An 18,896-nucleotide genomic window follows, 5' to 3' on the forward strand; every position below is an offset into this window, starting at 1 on the left:
ACATACTGGTATCTCCATTTAGCCTTTCATGTCTGTGTTATCCAAACTCAGGTAGATTATGTCTACCTAATGATGAAAAATGCACAGCATTTCCCATACCTCTGTGTTCAGCTAAAGAACATCTCATTTTCCTGCTTTTGCCATTTGAACAACTAATATGGATCAATTAATTAACAGAAAGTTCATATTCCCTTTGTGTCAGTGATATTTAGAGAAAAATCAAGCCTTGCCTTTCTGCTGTTCTGTGCTCTGTAATTTTCAAAACGAGGGAACCATCTTTTTTCAAGTCTTAGCAGCACAATGAAAAAATCCTCTTTGTAGAACAAGGCCAAGATACAGCTAGGCTACGGAGAAGATCCAGCATGGGTTTGTGTTTGTACACACACACATACACTGATGGACTAAAAAGCTCTCACCAAATACACATCATGACAGTGAAACACTGCAGCCTTCACTTTCTCCAACAGCCACCAGCGATGCTGCAGGTCAGGATGAAAGGCTCGCTTGTAGGATCTGAGACTGCACTCACCAGTGGTCCTCTGTATCCATCTCATCCCACTGGCTGTATAAACTACAAAAAAAAAAAAGTTTAATCGGGAAACATCATCTATGCTTTTCTACAGAGCGTATCCATCTCAGTTACACCCTTGATAAATAATAGCTTCCTAGATCTGATCCTAAGGCATCTTTCATTACCACAGAAGCAGCAGTTTAAAATTTACATTTCAAGGACACTTCAAAATAAAGATCCCTTGTCTCTGTCTTCCTTGCTCCTGCCTGTATTTATGCAAAAGCCATCGGCCACCCGGGCTTTTTTTTCCCTCTTTTTTTCTTTTTTTTTTTTCTTTCCTTTTTTTGTCCCTGCTAAAAAGCTGACATCTGGCAAACACATGAGATGCAAAGGGGGCACAGCTTAGATGGAAAGCGACGTGCACACATATGCCTGAGTGATGGGAGCATGGGCAAGGAGTCTAAAAGAACAAAAAGTTCATACTTCATATGGCCAAAATGCTCTTATGCAGATAAATGCATGTGATTGAAGTACCAGAACTGAGAATTTCCACTTTTTGCAAGTAATGCTATCAAAATCTCCATTCTAAAATTCATGATGGCACAACAAAGACAATTCTGATACAGCTGGATCTGGAAATAAAGGTGAAACACTATTTTATATACATGACTTGCCCTACTTTACATGGTACATTTTTGAAGAACGACCAAATAGCTCCCTGGTGAATCACAGTTTGCAAAAGTGATACAGAGATTACATGACTCTAAATTTGGCTGTGCCAGAAGTTCGTTGTTACATTGTGCACCCACCTGCCTCTTATATTCACCCAGTACTTCCAAAGGTAAAAAACCTAGCTTTTAGTAGCTCACACCTAATACTTTCTGCCTCAACTTCTCATGCTTTGCCTTTACTTCAAGCTGGAAAACCTTCCTTTAAAAAGCTCCAATGGCCTTGTGGTTTTGGGACTTGAAACTCATTAAGGGACACCACTTCTTACAGAAACAGCTTCAGTTACCACTATGCCAAAGTTAGAAGTCTCAGGGGAAAAAAACAAGTTAAATCTCCAAAAATCCTCATCTCCTGTAAGCTCAAAGACTTGCTAGAATTCAGGAGCTAAAACACCAGAGGAGTTCATCTTTACTAAGCATGCTCTGCTTTCTCCAAGCTTGCTATACACACCCTGGGGCAACTAAGCTGGATGCAACTTTGGCAGCAAACCAAAAAAAACAAACAAAAATTCTCTGTAATCAGTGTGCTGAGTGCAACCAGGGACTGCAGCAGGATACAGCTCTCTCAGGTACCCTCACCAGCTCCATCTCCCCACCCTCACTGCTGACATGGGAGGATGGAGAAAGATCTATCACTGAAATATTAACAACCACAGTTGGACACACCTTCCTCTTGCAGAAAAATAACAATCGTTATCAGTCACCAAGTTACTTTAAGGAAGAAAGACCTGAGCACAGCAATTCCGCTAGTTCTGCTGCTATATTACATGGAAAAAATCATTTACTTCATATGCTTGGAAGAATATGCTTTAATTTAAAACTGGAAACAGTAAGGTTTCAAACCTCTTTTTCACATACCACCAGTGGATGACGGTACACTGTGAGAGCTTAGCAACCCAGGCCTGAAAAAGCTGAGAGCCCGAAATGTTAGTCAAGCCCATTTTGAAGGGCAGGTCATGACGTCTTAAGGTATTAAGCATGGTAACCCATCTCATGGGCTTAAAGTATTCCTCACATTAACTGCCATTCCAACTGAAGCTGTGAAAATGCAATGTTTTCATGCCCAGGCTGTACTACACATGTTGTAGTAAGGAAGTAGCTTATATTAAATTTGCTCTACCTTCTTCCTCTCTATGCTCCCCACTTCCAAAAGAATGCAGAAACAAAATTGTGCAAAGCTATTACTAGTTGAGCAACTCCTTTCATGACTAAGCAAAATTCTTGAACATACAAGAATTCTGATTTCAAGCCAAAAGACTTGTTCCTGAATAAATTAGTTACTATGCAACTACACATCTCACTTGCCAACTTCAAGCACTCTGAGACATTCAACAACTGTGAAGCAGTAGTAAGTGGAGCAAGCAAGCACAAAGGGAACAATATTCAGGACCCAAGACACAAGTGCACTTTTTCAAGAAAACGCATTTTTCTCAGCTACCAAGGTGGCATGGCATGGCCCCAAAGCACTGCCTGTGATACGGCCAATATCCTCCATGCTGGCCAGGCTCTCAACTCTGGTACTTCTGAAGTTGCACTGGTACCAAAGGCCGTAACCATGCTGACCTGAAATCCTACTTTTTAACTGTTGCCTTAATATATTAAGTATCTTAAGATGAATATGCTTTTATCAGCTGATCTTTCATCCAATTCCTGTGCAAAACAATCCTGAGGGGCATTGCTTTAAACAGAGCAAAACAGCTTTTCTGAAGCAAAGCTCAGTTCAGAAGACTAACTTCCCAGAAGCAATAATTTACCAAGGGAAAAAGAAAATTATGATTGTCTCTCTACGTTTAGCAGCCTTAGCATCATGCCAGGGTATCAACTGCTTCTCAGACCTCCCCCTGTTAGTTTAGGACCAAGGTGCCGTGGGAACACACTGCACAGCTCTGTGCCAATAGCTGCAGAAGGAAGCGATTACATGGGGTGAATTTTGAATTTTCCCGAGCTTTGACCCATCCCCTCCTCATTTTGCCCTTCCCTCAGCCCCAAAAATGCACTAGGACAGCCATCATCGATGTATTTATACAGATCTTAAAAGAGATGTCAAATGGGATGATAATTACGGGGGGGAAGAAAAAAAAACAAAACAAAAAAAGCCAAAACACAACCAGCAAATAAAATGTTTCACTGAAGACAAAAGCATCTCTTTCCAATTGTGTTTAACATTTGATTTGTATGCAAGAGCAAGGTTCTTCAGTACTGTTGAGCAGGACTACATACTTCTTTAGATCCAGAATAAATTTTTATATTAAGATACAGAAAGTATTTGGGAAACAATATTGGAAAGCCAATTGAAGTGACATTTCCACTATTTGGGTACAACAAAATCCTGCACCATCAATTCTCATTTCACTTTTAGTCTTGGCTGGAAACTGATTTTCTATCGTCAACCATCTTTCTTGGCAGCAGCTAGAGGGGAGAAACAGAACAACTGGGACTTCCTGACAGTCATAAATAAATTACATATTCCTGCAACTCTACAGTTAACTCCGCTAGTGCAAATCTCAGCTTTATGTTGTTGCCAATACCAACTCTACACTTTATAAAGGCTCTCCCCTCTAATTCATTTTCTGGTATGGAATCAAAATATCACATATTTTTTAAAAAAAAAAATTGTCAAGTAATTTATCTGATACCTGAGTCACAGGGGACTACTGAGACAGGTATTTTCTTCCCTTTCACTCACAAAAACAGCAGAGCAATCTACTCTGCCATACAAGAAAGTGAGGATCCAGGGAAGTGAAGATCAACAAAATACAGACTTCTTTCAGAACTGGATCCACTGAAGAACACATCAGAAATAAATCAAAGAAAACTGAAATCCATATATTCTTTAAAAAGCTCATTGCAGTAGCTGAAAAGAAAAATCTGAACAAATTCTTTCAAGCAGAAACACAAAAGCAAAACTAATACATGCACGTGGGAGGAAGAAATAATACAGGTCCTTTCTAGACTTCTCTTCCCCTTAAAATGTCTTTGTCTCCTCATTTCTTACACGCTGCAGAAGAGAAGCTGTTGTGGAAGCCCTGCATTGAATTAATATTTATTCCATGAATGCAGTAGACGTGGGGAGAAAGCTACTACAAAAGAAAAAAGGCACAATCAAATAGATTTCATTATTATTGCCTCACTGAAAATCTATCTTCTTTTGGGGCTTGCCATAGTCTTAGTCCTATCAGCTCACAGTAAGAGTGGAACATTAATCTTTTGGGGAAAAAATGAAGAGACAAATGCATACTGGTATATACTTGTTGCACAGTGATGTTAAGATTAAATGTGTAAAATACTACCAAATGCCCTGAACTTTTTTTTCCAGAGTACAGTTAGAATAGCTCATGAATATGAAATAAAACCAAGCTACACTCACTCAGTCTTCTTTTAGTTAAAAATATTAAGAATTCTCTTACCTATATACTGCTCTCCCACCTCTTACCCACACCACAGTCCCTTCAAGTACTTAACAGTGAAAAATAAAGCTAGATGAAAGGAGAAAAAAATCAAGTACTTTACAAATGTCTCATTTGTTGCAAAGCACCTTTATGTCCTTGTACTCCCAAAGTTTCTCACACACAGCTGGAATTAAGGTTGCTGCTTCCCTCCTGATGCATATATCTTCTCTGTCCCAAAACAAACTTTGTTAGGAAACACAATGAGTCTTTAAGTGCTTTTAAAAGTGATGAAAATTAAAAATAATCTCCTAATAGTGACAATTCTGTTTAGCCTGTGCATGCTTGTGTACTCACATGCTAACAGAACAGCAGAGCTTTCAGAACTAATTCAGGTGAACTGTTAAGAACAAACTTTTTTCTGGAATCTGTCAGTTCCTAAGAAGTTAATGAGGACACTTGCACACATGCCACCACCCACCTTAAAGGCAGTTGTCAGTGTTCCCAAAACTTCATTAAAAGAAAAAGAGAGAATCTTAGTAACATGAGCATGGCAAACATGTTTTCCCTTCCAACAAATGTGCAGCACAGTGAATGTAGCATTTTGAGTCACTACATGACAGAGTGAATTAATAGTTGCAAACAGAGAAATTTAATAATAAGTAAGGATAAAAATAAACATAAAAAAATGACCAAGAACTACAAAATACAAAATTAAAATACAAGTTATGGGGAAAAAATTGTTTCTGCAAAAGAACTTCCCCTTTGTGTTACAGGATTATATTTTTGTGGGTTTTTTCCAAGGAAGCTCCTCACAAAATTAAATTGTCTGTAACTGATCCAGTGGCAAAAACATTATTGTGTTCTGAGTTATCCTAAGAGACCACAGGGGAATGCTCAGAAAAACATGATTAACAAAGGCTGCTTTCATTCTGAAGACCTGAAGATTTTCTTATCTGTAAAGTTTGCCTAAGCGTACACTCACTAAGACAGAGATGTTCCATGTCTGGAAACAAAGTTGAGGGATATCAATCTCCAAATATTAACCTAAAATGAAGAAAAGTTGACAATGTAAAAAGAAATTAAAAGAAAGCAAACAGTTTCCTGTAAAAAGTCATTCCTTTTCAAGCCAGCTTATTTTAGTACATTATTGGAGTCACCACATTTTGATGTATTTGCTTCAGCATAACTTTAAGTATGGCTACAACCCATTCCTCAAAAGAGCAGAAGAGGGAAATAAGCAGACATGCTTATTTTTCATAAAACAATAATCCCTGAACTCCCCTCCCAATCCTTTCAGCTCCAAATAAAGCTTCTGTTTAGGAAACTTGATATTAAGCTTCTTCAAATATTACCAGGTAAAAAGTGAACTACTGTTTAGATCATCAAAAAGTCTCTATAGAAAACAGGAAGGTTGGTACAGAAGACAAGAAACATCCAGCCTCCTGGGGTTGTCCTGAACGTGTAATGCAAGGTTTGGTACACAGGCACCAGCCCACATAAGAAATAATTTCAACAGTAACAGAGTAAATAAACCAAAAACTGACACATAGAGGAACCTCCATTCTAAATGTATCTACAGCTCTTTTAAAACAATTCTTTAAAAAATTAAATATAATTTCTGTAAGAACAATGACAACATGCAAAGAAACAACCTAATACAGTCAAGTGAAAGTTGTACATTAATTTAAAATTACCCTTTATTTTTCACAAGTTTTTCCAACATGTTGTGCATTTTGGCACGGTAGACTTTGAGATAGTTAGCTTCAAGTTTCTTTAAATTACAAACAGTAGATACAGTAGGAATATTTAAAACTGATATCTTTAAAATAAACGGCAAGTTAAGACCCTTAGTTTTAAAAGACAGACTGCCACCATTTCATTTTCCTGATAAAAAATTCAAGTAATTTATGTAAGAGTAGAAAATTGTCTCTATAAAACATCCTATTATTAAAATTTACCAGCATTCTGAAAATAAACAACAATTTTCCAGTATCAATTGGGTGCAATTACACATTTAGAAAAATAACTCATTTTAAATGAAGGTCACTTGGTGAAGAAAATAAATTTTCAACAGGATGAATTCTCAAAACAAATTATAAACCATTTTAAACTAAATTATTTAATCCTTACTTCACCTCAGCAATTTATTTTTTTATCTAATGGTGTACACTTCAGTATTGAAAATGATTGAAGAAAACAGGCTACTGAGAAGTTTTCCCTTCAGTATATACCAGCATGTGGGATTATGGCTTAGCCCCAACAACTGTATACCAGATTCACTTAATTTTGGTTTTATGCTGTGGTTTTTAATTGGTTAATACCAAATATACACACCACAAAAACTTCAGCTGTGTCACTTTACTAAATGAAAACCACAATAAATTTTTCAGACAGTATTGTATCTAGGGTTGTTTGAGGTTTTTTTTTCAACAAAGAAATAGATTCATCATAAAATGTTTTTCCATTTTCCCTCCTTACCTACTCTTCAAGACAGCAGAATGGAAAAACAAGCAGGACATGTTTACTTTATGACTCAAGGCTCAGAGCAGATATTGAGAAATCTTCAACAATTTTAGAATATTTTCTCTTTTTTCCATTCTTTTAGCCCAAAGTAACTCTGCTGTCTAGGAACAGTAACTTAAAGTTTCTTTTATCACCATCTTCCAGAAGAAATCTATAAATAAATGTTTACATAAAGAATCAAACACTGCTGTTGGAGACGGCAAAAAAAATAATAAAATAAAATTAAGGATCAATAAATGATACTGCAATGTATCTTGTGCCATTCAAGATAGGAAGTCCTTCATGTAAATGAGTAAGTCTTCCTGGGTGCATGAAACTCCATCCTTTCCTGGGAGACTCAATAGAGCAGTTGTACCTAAGAAATTTACATCCACCTCCCTGTAGTAAAAACACAAACACAACAAAACCCCAAACATTTACCTTGTGTTTTAATAGAGTAAGTTCCTTTTTATTCATTCATATCTGCAAATATTTTGCTATTATTAATAGACTGTTAACTATTTTTCCCACCCCTATTAACAAGGTTGTTTAAATGACACCATCTTCAGAGCAAAACATAACAGACATACATTTGCAACCAAAGATTTCTCCTTGCTTTGCTTTAGCATTCCCTGGATAACAACTCATTCAAGCAGCAACTCTGACAAACAGGTCTCTGATAACTTTACTGTAGATGACACCAGAGAGAAGCAAATCATGTTTACAGGCCTTGTTCCAGAACTGCATCCCTGCCCAAGACCCATTTAAACAAATCTTAAATTAATCAATCTGGCTGTTGCTTTCAAACTGAAGGTGTATCTTCGACTGCATCCCTGCCCAAGACCCATTTAAACAAATCTTTAATTAATCTGGCTGTTGCTTTCAAACTGAAGGTGTATCTTCTAAAACACTAACTTTGACAAACACAGTTACAGGTGTTAAGTAGGACTGTGAATAATACAGGTTTATAAAGAAAACAGGTTAAGTTTCTCTGCTAGTCAAAGCTGGCTATTACTGCCACTGCCCTGCCTCTGGGAACTTTTCTTTGAATTGATATTGGAGTAGAAAACAGTTTATCTCAGAAAAAAAAAATCAGGAACAACAGCTGAAAATTTTCATTCTGTGGCTGCTCTAAATAAAGAATAATTAAAAAAAAACCTGTTAAGAAGCCATCTGAGTCAACTTTGGACTATTGAATGTATCTTGAAAAACTGTTTTTCACTGTAGAGAAATGAAGCATTTCAGAAATGTTAAAAATGAAATTGCTAACATCTCCAAAGTTTTCTGCCCCACCATTTGAAACCATTTTGACCAACTCAGCCTGACTGCATCAACAGTTCGAGATCGTGCAATCTAGTAAATGCAATACTTGTCAAAAAACACCACAGAATAATACCTCTCAATTTGTGATGCACATCTTTTTTCCTTTTCAGTATGGTCTTCAAGTATAAACATTTGCGTTCTAGTTTGGAAATTCTACTAGATACTCAAAGGACATTTTTTAAGACAGTAAGTTGTCAACTTACTTGAAAGTCCTCTCCTACTTTGTTGAGAGCGATGTTGATTGTGAATGTAGAGGAGTCGTGGTGAGGTCTGAGTGACCGTTGTCTGTCAGGGCTATATTTTACAACAAAATTCAATAAAGCATAACCCTGAAACAAAATACACAGTCAGACTTCAACTTGTGAACTTCTAAGTCATACATAGGGTTCTTGGTTTGGTGTTTTGGTGGTTTTTTTTGTTAGGGTTCTTGGTTTGGTGGGGTTTTTTTGTTTTGGTCATTTGTTTTTTTTGTTTAAAGCCAAGTTACCAACTCAACAACATTCTATAACTACTGTTACATCATATATAAACTCCCCAACCAAACCAAAGAAGGTATATTCAATAAAATACTTAGAATCAGTCATGCCGTGAAATTACCTGCAAAAAATTTAAAGCCATACCTTGGTATAATAGCCAGCAAACACTTTCAGCGTAACTGGTGCAATGAACTCTCTTATGAAATGCAGCCATTCATTATCCAGTCCAATTTGCTTCATATGGATATCATCAGTTGGGACGTTTTCATAACCTCCAGAAATACGGCTGTCCTAATGAAAACACCATAAAGAGCCTTGAAATATGGATATGGAATACTTCTGGCACTTCTACAAATGCTTATTTGAAATCTACAGAATCACAAAACTGAAACAAAGCAATGCTTTAGTGGGTATATGTGAGCTTCTTGCTGTACAGTAATTTCACAACTAACTGCTGAGGGGGGAAAGAAAAAAAAAAAAAAGCTGAGGTATCAATGAGGCTACCAGTAAGCAAAATTTGTATATTTTTTAAAAGGTGAGTCAATATTTGGATATGTTGCCTGTAAATAAGGACTTCCTGAGGTAATGGTTTTATTTATTAGAGATGCAGATGCAACTGTAGTTATATCAGATCAAGAGAGTACACTGTGAATTACTACTATTATAAATAACATAATAAATTAGTCAAGGTCATGCTTATATAGGCTGACACTTACTTGGTGTTTTCCACCAGACCATTGTCCAAAATGTTCCATTTCTTCTACCAATTCATCACAGGCAGTGTCAGAAAATATGGGAAACCAAAACACATCTGGACATGGCTACAAAAGAAGAAAAAAAAAAAAAGGGAAAGAAAAAAGGACATCTTCACTTTTCTTGGTCACTAAAGAATATCAGCTGTTCTCATCTGAGACATAATTCAGATACATTTAAATAATTAAATTTTGTCTTGATCCACAAGCACCTTCTCACAGAATGAAGCAAAAACTACAAGCTACCTTGTAAGCCATGACCCAGCATTAACCACTGTGGCAGAGTACCCATGTATTCTGTGCCTTGGTTGCTCTAAATAACTACCCTGATCTTCCACGTCACAAGCTATTAGAAAAACAGTTTAAAAGTTAACATTTTTTTGAACACAAACCCAATTTGTCCCATCTTCTTAAGGAAGTTCATTAAGTCACTGTCCCTAATCGTCACAGTCCAACACTGGTACAGCAATTACCACCTTAGAAGTGTTCTGTACAGAACAGTTGTCTAAAGCAAGTAGCCAGGCAGAAAACAAACAAACAAACCAAAGCAACAAAAAAGCCCAAAAAGACCTCTGTATCCAATGAAAGGTTTTACCTTGGAGTCATGGTTGTCAGACCTTAGGAATCCATACAGAAAGGCACACCCCAAGGAAAGTATCTAGATGGGCTTGCCTTCACTAGACACCAGAAAACACAGCAATCTCCTACAGAAATTTTATTAGGCCTTCTGCTAGTCATACTATGTAGTTCAAATAAATAAGCTAAATACATCTGTATTTTGGAGAAGGCAGTTATTTGCAGAACCACATAATTCTAAGCACTCCAGCAATCATTTTTGGACTCTTCTGATCTAGTTTTCAAAGTGGCAAAAATCCAGTTCTGATCCAAAACATCAAGAAGTTGTTCAGCCAAAGACCAAAACAGCATTTGCATGGAAATAGTTACCATATGTCAATTTATTATCGGTCAGTCCCACAAATTTTAAGACAACTGCTTATACCCACCTGTTCCACTATATTATCAGTGAATATCTTTGAGTAGTTGGGATTTATATAGGTTTCCTTCCAATCCTAAAAAACACAATTTTAAAACATTAAAACAAAAACTAATCTATAAGTGACAAAAAATAATTTATATTCCACTAACTTGCTCTACTGAAAGCATTGGAAACAATTGAACCATTTCTTACACCCATAAATGAACTGGTTCTTATCATGTTAAAAATCATGAAACCTGTTACATTGGGGCCATATCTCCAACTCCTCACACCGGTCATCAGTTGGCTAGTTGATATGATATAGTGCCATTTGCTTAAATGGGTGTCAGAGGACAACTTTTAGTACACACCCAGTATTTAGCACATAAAGAACAATGTTCTCCATGTAAAGTCTTTAAATCCTGAGACCTTTATAATACATAAACTTTACAACTTTTTCAAATAAAATAACCATTTCATCAATAATTAGATACATACCACAGGATTTTCAAATATCTGCCAGAGGTCATTGTTGTAGTGGGAGGTATTGTAATTGGCTGTAGAAAGAAGTCTTCCAAATTCATGTCTGTTGGTAATATACATAAAAACACCCTATATGAAGCAGAGAAAATGTCATTAGTGAAACTGTCCACCTTAGCAAAAATTATGTTTTTAAAAAGTCTGTTTGTTTATACATTTTATGAAAGTGTAGTCATAATACTTATATATACATATTATACGCATGCTGTTCGTTCAGCTTCTTTAATTTTCAATGGTTGATTCTAATCGCCAACTAGCATTCGTAATTTGTTTGCAAGCATTTTGCTGAACTTATTTTCTAAACACATTAAACAAAACCATACATTGTTCATAATGTAAACCCACACACAGTTATAGAAAGGAAAATACAGAGAAGCGCTCGGTTGATTTATTTTCCAGAAAACCTAAGCAGACACACTGGAAGCACCTGTTCTCAAACTGAAAATACTCATACAAGAAAACCAGCATCTAGGGTTTGGTTTCCAATTAAAAACTGAAAGAATAAGCTAACAATAACAGGGCTAATGGAAGTCAGAAGAAACTTATTTCAGAGTATTCACTACATGATCCTTCTGGTGATCTGGCCTGAAATAAAAAGATATTGGCAAATACAGCATATAAAAATATTCAGATCAGGATACAAAACAGCTCAGCAGTTTGAAGTATGTTCACCTGAGTAAACATTGTAAAATATATGCAAGATATGAAGTGTGATAAGATACAGCTTTATTATCAAGCTATTAACAGAAATCATCAACAAAACTCTTGATTAAAAACAGTAAAAGAAAATAGCCTTTTTTTAAAAGAAAAAAGTTCTATGGGTTGTTGGGGTTTTTGTTTACTGTTTTTCAGACTAAAACTTAATTTCTTAAGTGTTTGTGACTTTTGGATTTGCAGTAGATGAAGACATTACCATTTGGATGCTTTGGTATTTCTATGTTTTTGTCTGAAAAAGAGTTAAACTGTTAGAAAGGTATTGATTATGTTAAACACATGCCCACTTTTGGGCACTTACCAAATCGTAAAATAGCTGCTGCAGGGAGAATAAGGAGGGTCTGGGTACAAGAAAAACAGCTTCAAGTGACAGTGTGGTGCCTGAGGGGGCCTGACAGACCTGCTAGCGATTTGAGCTTTAGTCCTTCCCAGGACTGCTGAATCAATTTTAACTACAGAAGCACATCTTCAGCACACCTTGACCTCAGAAGCCCTGAGAAACCCCGCTAAGGAAACAACAAGCCTCTCTAAGATGCTTTGAACTGGTCACCTGTCCCTGGCAAAAACTTGAACCTCAGAAGACTGAAGAGAAAGCTAGAGCAGTATTTCATTAGAGTAAGTGGACAGAGGAGAAGTATCTTCTGGTGGTAGAGTAATACTGCAGGTAATAATAACTAATGAATAAAAAAAAAATAATAAAGCAACACCTTTGGGGGTCTGAGCATATGGAATGTTTCCGAAGAAGGGGAGTCTTTTTCCCTTTGTAAAGTCTAAAATGAAGGAGAATCATCACATCAGTTTTCCGATACATCAGCTCTTTCTCTTTTTCCGACTACTATTAGGTTTCCACAGTCACATCAGGGAAATAGCAGCCTTTGATCTAAAGCTGATATGCCTTTACAGACAACATGCATCTCCAAGCAAAGCTCATAATACACATGTCAAAGCTGTTTCCACCAGCCCCTTCTTATCTGCTGCAATACAAAACCAAGCACGTACCAGACCATCTTACAGCACAGACTAAGAAAGAGGAAGAGAGAAAGCAATTTTCTGATGAGCCAGTCAGATTAGTTAAACGAGCGCACAGGAAGCACAGGTTTGCAATAACTGATGCTGGGAAGGTTTGAGTACAACAGAATTGGATGGGGATGTTCTGAAGAATCAGTACAAACAAAGGAGATCATGCCTTGTTATGAGGGAATAAAAAAATTAATACTTGCCAACTTTTCTTGTTCAATTCAGCAAAATTATTTTTCAGTGCTATAGTGTCTGGAAATAGGTCTGGTTTAGGTCTTATTTGTTTCTGTGCTGAAACTAGTGTAAATATCAGTAGAAATGTGGATTTACATATTCATAATTTTACAGAACAAAGAAGTTTCCTCTCATTACTTACAGCTTAATGCAAGTAACAAATTTCTGATACAGTTTTAATCTATCTGGAAAAATTAATGAGTAATTCATGCTCCTTAAGAAGATTCCTACCATTTCATAAATCACTTAGGCTTTTTATATCAACACTGCCCATCATTCATTTAAATATGTATCTACTTAAATATAAAATTGCAAAATATTCCAACTTTGCTAGAAGTTTTACATTTAATAAAAACGTGCATTATAGAGATGCTCTAAATGCATTGATAAGTTTGAAGTCATACACAGCAAAATAGTTGAGCCCCTTTTTCATCTCTTGAGGTTGCACCAATAAGGAAGGTATTTTAACCTCAACAGGAATTTTCAGTGAGTTTAAACAAAAAACATCATGCAGTCAGTGCACCAGTGCACTGGCCTTGCAAAAACCTCTGTTCTCAACAATGTCAAAAAATACACCTAAAGTTTCTATGTCACAAAAATTGGCCAGTACTTTGAATTAGAAAATATAATATCCAAGATCAATCAAGTGAAGCAGTCAAGTGTAGCAGGACACAAAGAAGTCTATGTGTATTTAAAAGCAAGCTGTTACAAATACACCTTACCATTTCCCTGGCATTCCTGCAGAAAGCCATATCAGGATCCAACTTATCACGCATAAAGTAGTTCTTTTCTTTCATCTCTGATCTGAGAGTCTGTCCCTTAATTAAGTATATATTAGCCATATAAGGAATGTTCCATACTCCTCTGTAAAAAAAAATAAAAATAAAAATCAAATGCAAATAATTTAAATCCATGAAAACTAATTTGTTGCGTATTCTATCAAATCAGTGCCTCTGTATTTGCTGACAAGACTGATCAAGTTTCAAGGAAATGAAGCTGAAAGGTTCACAAGACATTTGAAAAACTACAGCTGAACACTATGGACATCTCTGACAGTAATTCAACTTTTATGAAGTACTGTTAAGAAATAGAAAGGTCAAATTCTGTAAAGAGTTTTAACTACAAATGTACTTCATGCTTCCATAGTTAAGGCAATCAGTCAATCTTATAATATTATTCTACACTACCAGATGGAGAAAGTAATTCTAAACTCATTTAACAATCTCTTTTAAGGACTTCACTGAGGTTTTACACAGCTGGTCTGACCTCCTCACACAGAAACACACGGACCACAGCAGGCCATGTATTTATGTGAGTTGGGCCAATATCAACAAAAACTCATTGCTGTTCACAACGCTCACTCTGCAGATTCCCTCCCTCCCAGTGCCACGAGCACATCTTCCAGTGCTTTTGAAAATGAGCCAGTCCTATTCAAACAGTTAATCTGTTTCAGACCTCTTTGTTCTTCCAGGGCAATGAAAAAGCATCACCACATGGGAAAGTCAAGCTTAGAACAACTTACATCACATTCATTTAGCGGAGGGATAAACCCAAAAAGTTATGTGAAAAAACGTATTTCTCAAGAGGTCCTTAGGATATATCTGACCTAATACACAGGAAGAAACACATGAAAAAAATATAGCTGTTCAGTTAATTATGCATTTGGCCAAAGAAATTAAGAAGTCATTTGATGAATGCAACAGTCACTTCTTTTGACCAAGGTTCCTGGGATACAGAGTTTTGGGTTTGCTATTTGTCTTGCCATTTTCTATGTTATGCACTGCTAGAGTAACCAGACACAATCAGACAGGTACCAGTAATGACTATGTCCATTGCTAATACCAGCTCATTGTGTTAAACCCTTTGCTTTTTTTATTCAAGCTGTGAATTGGTAAAAAACAAATGGGAAAACAAATGCACTTCTATGAAACAGGAAAACCTAAGCTATATAACTAACCTCTTCAGGAATAATACCATATTACATGAAAATCTACGAATATTTTCCTGATCATCATACTGGGTGCCTTGACATTAAAAATTAGCTCATAATTACTTACACTCTGTTTCCTTGGACAATATCAACATAATCTTCCGATCGAGCATAATAGCCATCTGGGCTCAAAGCACCCCAGAAATTGGACCAAAGCTTCCCATGACGAGTTACAAGTGGAGCAATTATCTTTCTGTGAAGTGACATATTGAACAAGAAAATATGAACTGTAATGCATAGACTACATGTCAAAATATACCAGCTTTACTCAGTTTGAAGTATAGTGTAGTTAAAACATCAATGAGCTGAACTCAAAGCTGGAAGAAACAGCATCCAAGCACCCACTGCCCAGAAGCAACATCAGTGTAACAGAAACAAAATTTCCTATAAATCAGAGGTGGTTTGATTTTCAGTCACACACAAAAAAAAACCCTGCCCATAATATAATGGCAAAAAGCATCACAAAGTCAAAGGCATGGAAAAAAAAAACACAAAACAAAAAAACCCAAAAATAAACACCACAAGAAAACCACATTGAGACTTGGCTTACCCAGAATTTAACAGTCAAAAGGAGAAATATAAGTTGACCAGAATAAAAAGAATAAAATGACACTTTGTTTCAGAGGCTGCCTACTGCTACTGCTAGATATATTTTGCAAAGTTTCTGTTTCTTCCACCTAGTGTACCTGGCTTTTAGCCTGTTTCTACAATAATAAATATTACAAGTAATATAGTGCAAAGAACTGTCAGCCACATCTTCACTTAAGCTCCGTGCTTCTCACCAGTAGGTCAAAACAGACATTGATAATTTATCTTTCTGTGATACACTTGAGATTCCCCGATTTGTTAGGAACAGGCAAACACTGCCTACCTACTTAACATGGGACTTTACAAACTGGCACAGCATTCCCAGTGGGCCCAGTTTGCTGAAAGCTACTTGCTGGTGAAGTCACCGCTTTGTATAACTGAAGAGATCATACTAATACAAGGAGAAATTAGTCATTAAACTGCTTCATCTCCAATACCCTTTCACTATTTTATTGCGTCTGTAATTTAAAAAGAAAGCAATAATACTGCAACACCAGAGTAGTAAACTCTGGGCAGTTTCTGTTTGGTTTGAGGGCTTTTTTGTTGTTGAGTGGGGTTGTTTGTGTTGGGTTTTTAAACGTTTTGTATATGACCAACTTTGACATCATTAGTCAGTGAAATCTTAATGCATTTCATAAAACTTGCTTATACCATACCATTCTCTTCAGAGGAACCTTGAAGCATTTGAAATTCACATCAAGAATTGCTGTTTGCCAGGAACAAAATGCTTCGTGAATTGTTCACCTCCAAGCCCATTATGAACTATGGCAATCAAATACCACAGGTAAACAAAGAGGATCTAACTCTGCAAGAACAGATGGGATCTTATTTTCTCTGAATGTGCCCCAGAAAATCCTTTAAAGCTAGAGGAAATTCTGTAAAATCAAGAGATATACTACACCTGTTCTGTTCTATTAGTAGCCTTAAAGTTTTCGGGTTTGTGAGCACGACATCTGCATCTATGCTGAAGTAATATTCACATGCTTTATGCTGGCGACAAAGGTCCCTAAAAAGAAAAAAGGGAATGATTAACTCACACATAACCAGAAAAGATGAACAAACAACAAAAAAAAATAACTCAACAACCCCAAACCACAACCAAATGCTCTACTCATACATTGCATTAAAAGCCCTCTGCAGTATAGTATTGTAAAAGAAAGGTGTCTTTAGGCTACAGTATCATGATCATCTACAAGATTTAAAGACATGGATCAGATGCCTTATATTTTTATTTTTTAGGTCTCTTTGTTCAAACTTCCTTCTGCTCAAAGGACTTAAGAATGACTTTGTTAGAATCACAGTAGAAAGCAGAGCTTTTTATACCATAAATTTAAGCAATCCCTGCACTTCAAACTTGATCACTGAAGATGTAGCAGTAATTTGAGCCAAATTTTTAAAATACTGAAATGCAAAAATGGTCTTCCCACTACTGCTGAAGTCACGGGGTCTAGACACACACCTATAGTTTAAATCTTTAGCCAGTTTCTGGTTTTGTCTTCACTGACATCTTCACTGACAGTTTATCTTATGTATACATGTTTTTATGCCAGCAATTCCTTAACCAGCACTTCCTCACATAATTGCCCCAATTGAAACCAGCAGATTTTATTTTGGCCATAACACAGTCCAGCAATTAAGTGTTTATGGCACTGTCCATTACCAGCCTATTCAGTCCGAAGCTTTACAACTACTGAACACGATTTAAGTAGCTTTATTTACAATTATTAATAGTAACCCAACTTTTATATTGCACTTGACATTAGATGTAAGATTTCTTCCAAAAACATTCCATTCCTTTATCCTCATTTTACTAATGAGGAAGCTAAATCTGAGAGACCAAAGAACTTGATGTCAGTCTGGGGTTCCTGACAACACTGGCCAGCAATTCCCCAAAAGCAGCTAAACCTTTTGCTGCTAACAAAAATATGAATGGAATTAATGTTTTTAATTATGAAAATGTGAAAAAAAAAAAACCAAATTGTACAGATTTATATACAGTTGTAAGCAAACTTGACTGAAAAACTGATCACATAATTTATAAATGTACAATCCTTCAACTTTTGCCTTTTTTTCCCCTCACTCTCACCTCCCAAATTTAAATGCAGAGCCAGTAAATTCTATTAAAACTATTTTTATATATATATATATATATTAAAAAAACTATTAAAACAACATGTTTAGTGTTGAAAATCCTTCTGTTCTTCATTCACATAGTAATCCAAAACACAAAATGCTAAATTAAACGTTTTGGTCTAAGTCACACTCAGTCATGCAATAATCTACTGAGAACTCTCAATTATTGAGACTATTTAAGGCATTACTGCCTTATTTAGCTGTAGTACAAATCACCTACAATGAAGCCTTCAACTTCAACCTCTGAAACCAAGAATATTAAAGATATGTATTGATATTCTATATATTTATTACATGTGCATATACAGATATAAAAAGACCAAAAATCAAGGCTAGTATGCCGACTGTACTTTGACTCATTTTCCCCCTATTTCTAAACAGCATTGAAGACTGCATCACCAAATGGCAAAACTTAACATTTAAAGCATAATAATTTTCCTTGCATTCCCAGATTCAAGTCACCATGTCAAATGTGAAGTATTAATTTTGCCCTTGCACTTTAAGGTCATCTCCACAAAACACTTCAGGCTTCAGACATACAGAAAAAGAGTTGTAGAAGTTTGTGTCAAAACTTACAAAGCAAGCCTACTCTCTCAAGAAATTCATTGGCTTTCAATATTGCCAAGTAGCTTTCTCAAGAAAATAAAAGTAATCCTGCATATTCTCATGCTTTAAAATATTACCTTCTCACAGTGTATGCTAACCTCTCCAGATGCAGGAATCCCAGATTGTATGTGAAACTACTATGTCCAGGTTGCACCAAAGAACAAGTGAAAAGTGCTTTCTAGCAATACTCAAAAGTTCAGTAATATACTTCCTAACTTAAATTCAATGGCTAAACCGATTTGGCTAAAATCTATTTGCTTTACACTCCACCTGCTTATAAACCAAGAGCAAATGTTAAAAAGAAAGCTATATTTTTGTACATAACTTAAAGCAATTTCAGTGTAGCAATTAACAGAAATCTAGTAGAAGGCCAAGATTTTTTTGTTGGAAGCATTAAGTGAAGCTCAGCAAATCAGT

The 18,896-nt window shown here is 36.0% G+C and overlaps 1 protein-coding gene across 3 annotated transcripts in view; it reads right to left on the reverse strand.

Annotated features, from left to right (window-relative positions):
- Positions 1–6,307: 6,307 nt before the first annotated feature.
- PLOD2 (procollagen-lysine,2-oxoglutarate 5-dioxygenase 2) overlaps positions 6,308–18,896 on the reverse strand; it is a 55,025-nt gene continuing 42,436 nt past the window's right edge. For 2 of the 3 annotated variants that reach the window (XM_040613647.1, XM_040613648.1), the window contains 10 exons: positions 16,642–16,746; positions 15,220–15,345; positions 13,885–14,026; positions 12,619–12,681; positions 11,156–11,269; positions 10,686–10,751; positions 9,646–9,750; positions 9,074–9,220; positions 8,657–8,782; positions 6,308–7,529 (listed from right to left, as the gene is read on the reverse strand). In XM_040613647.1, the coding sequence (XP_040469581.1) occupies positions 7,374–7,529; positions 8,657–8,782; positions 9,074–9,220; positions 9,646–9,750; positions 10,686–10,751; positions 11,156–11,269; positions 12,619–12,681; positions 13,885–14,026; positions 15,220–15,345; positions 16,642–16,746 (1,150 nt within the window). In that variant the 3' untranslated portion in view covers positions 6,308–7,373. The remainder of the gene's footprint in view (positions 7,530–8,656; positions 8,783–9,073; positions 9,221–9,645; positions 9,751–10,685; positions 10,752–11,155; positions 11,270–12,618; positions 12,682–13,884; positions 14,027–15,219; positions 15,346–16,641; positions 16,747–18,896) is intronic. The other variant, XM_040613649.1, reaches the window with a different exon arrangement.

This window comes from Falco naumanni, chromosome 13 (assembly GCF_017639655.2).
Source record: "Falco naumanni isolate bFalNau1 chromosome 13, bFalNau1.pat, whole genome shotgun sequence".
NCBI lineage: Eukaryota > Metazoa > Chordata > Aves > Falconiformes > Falconidae > Falco > Falco naumanni.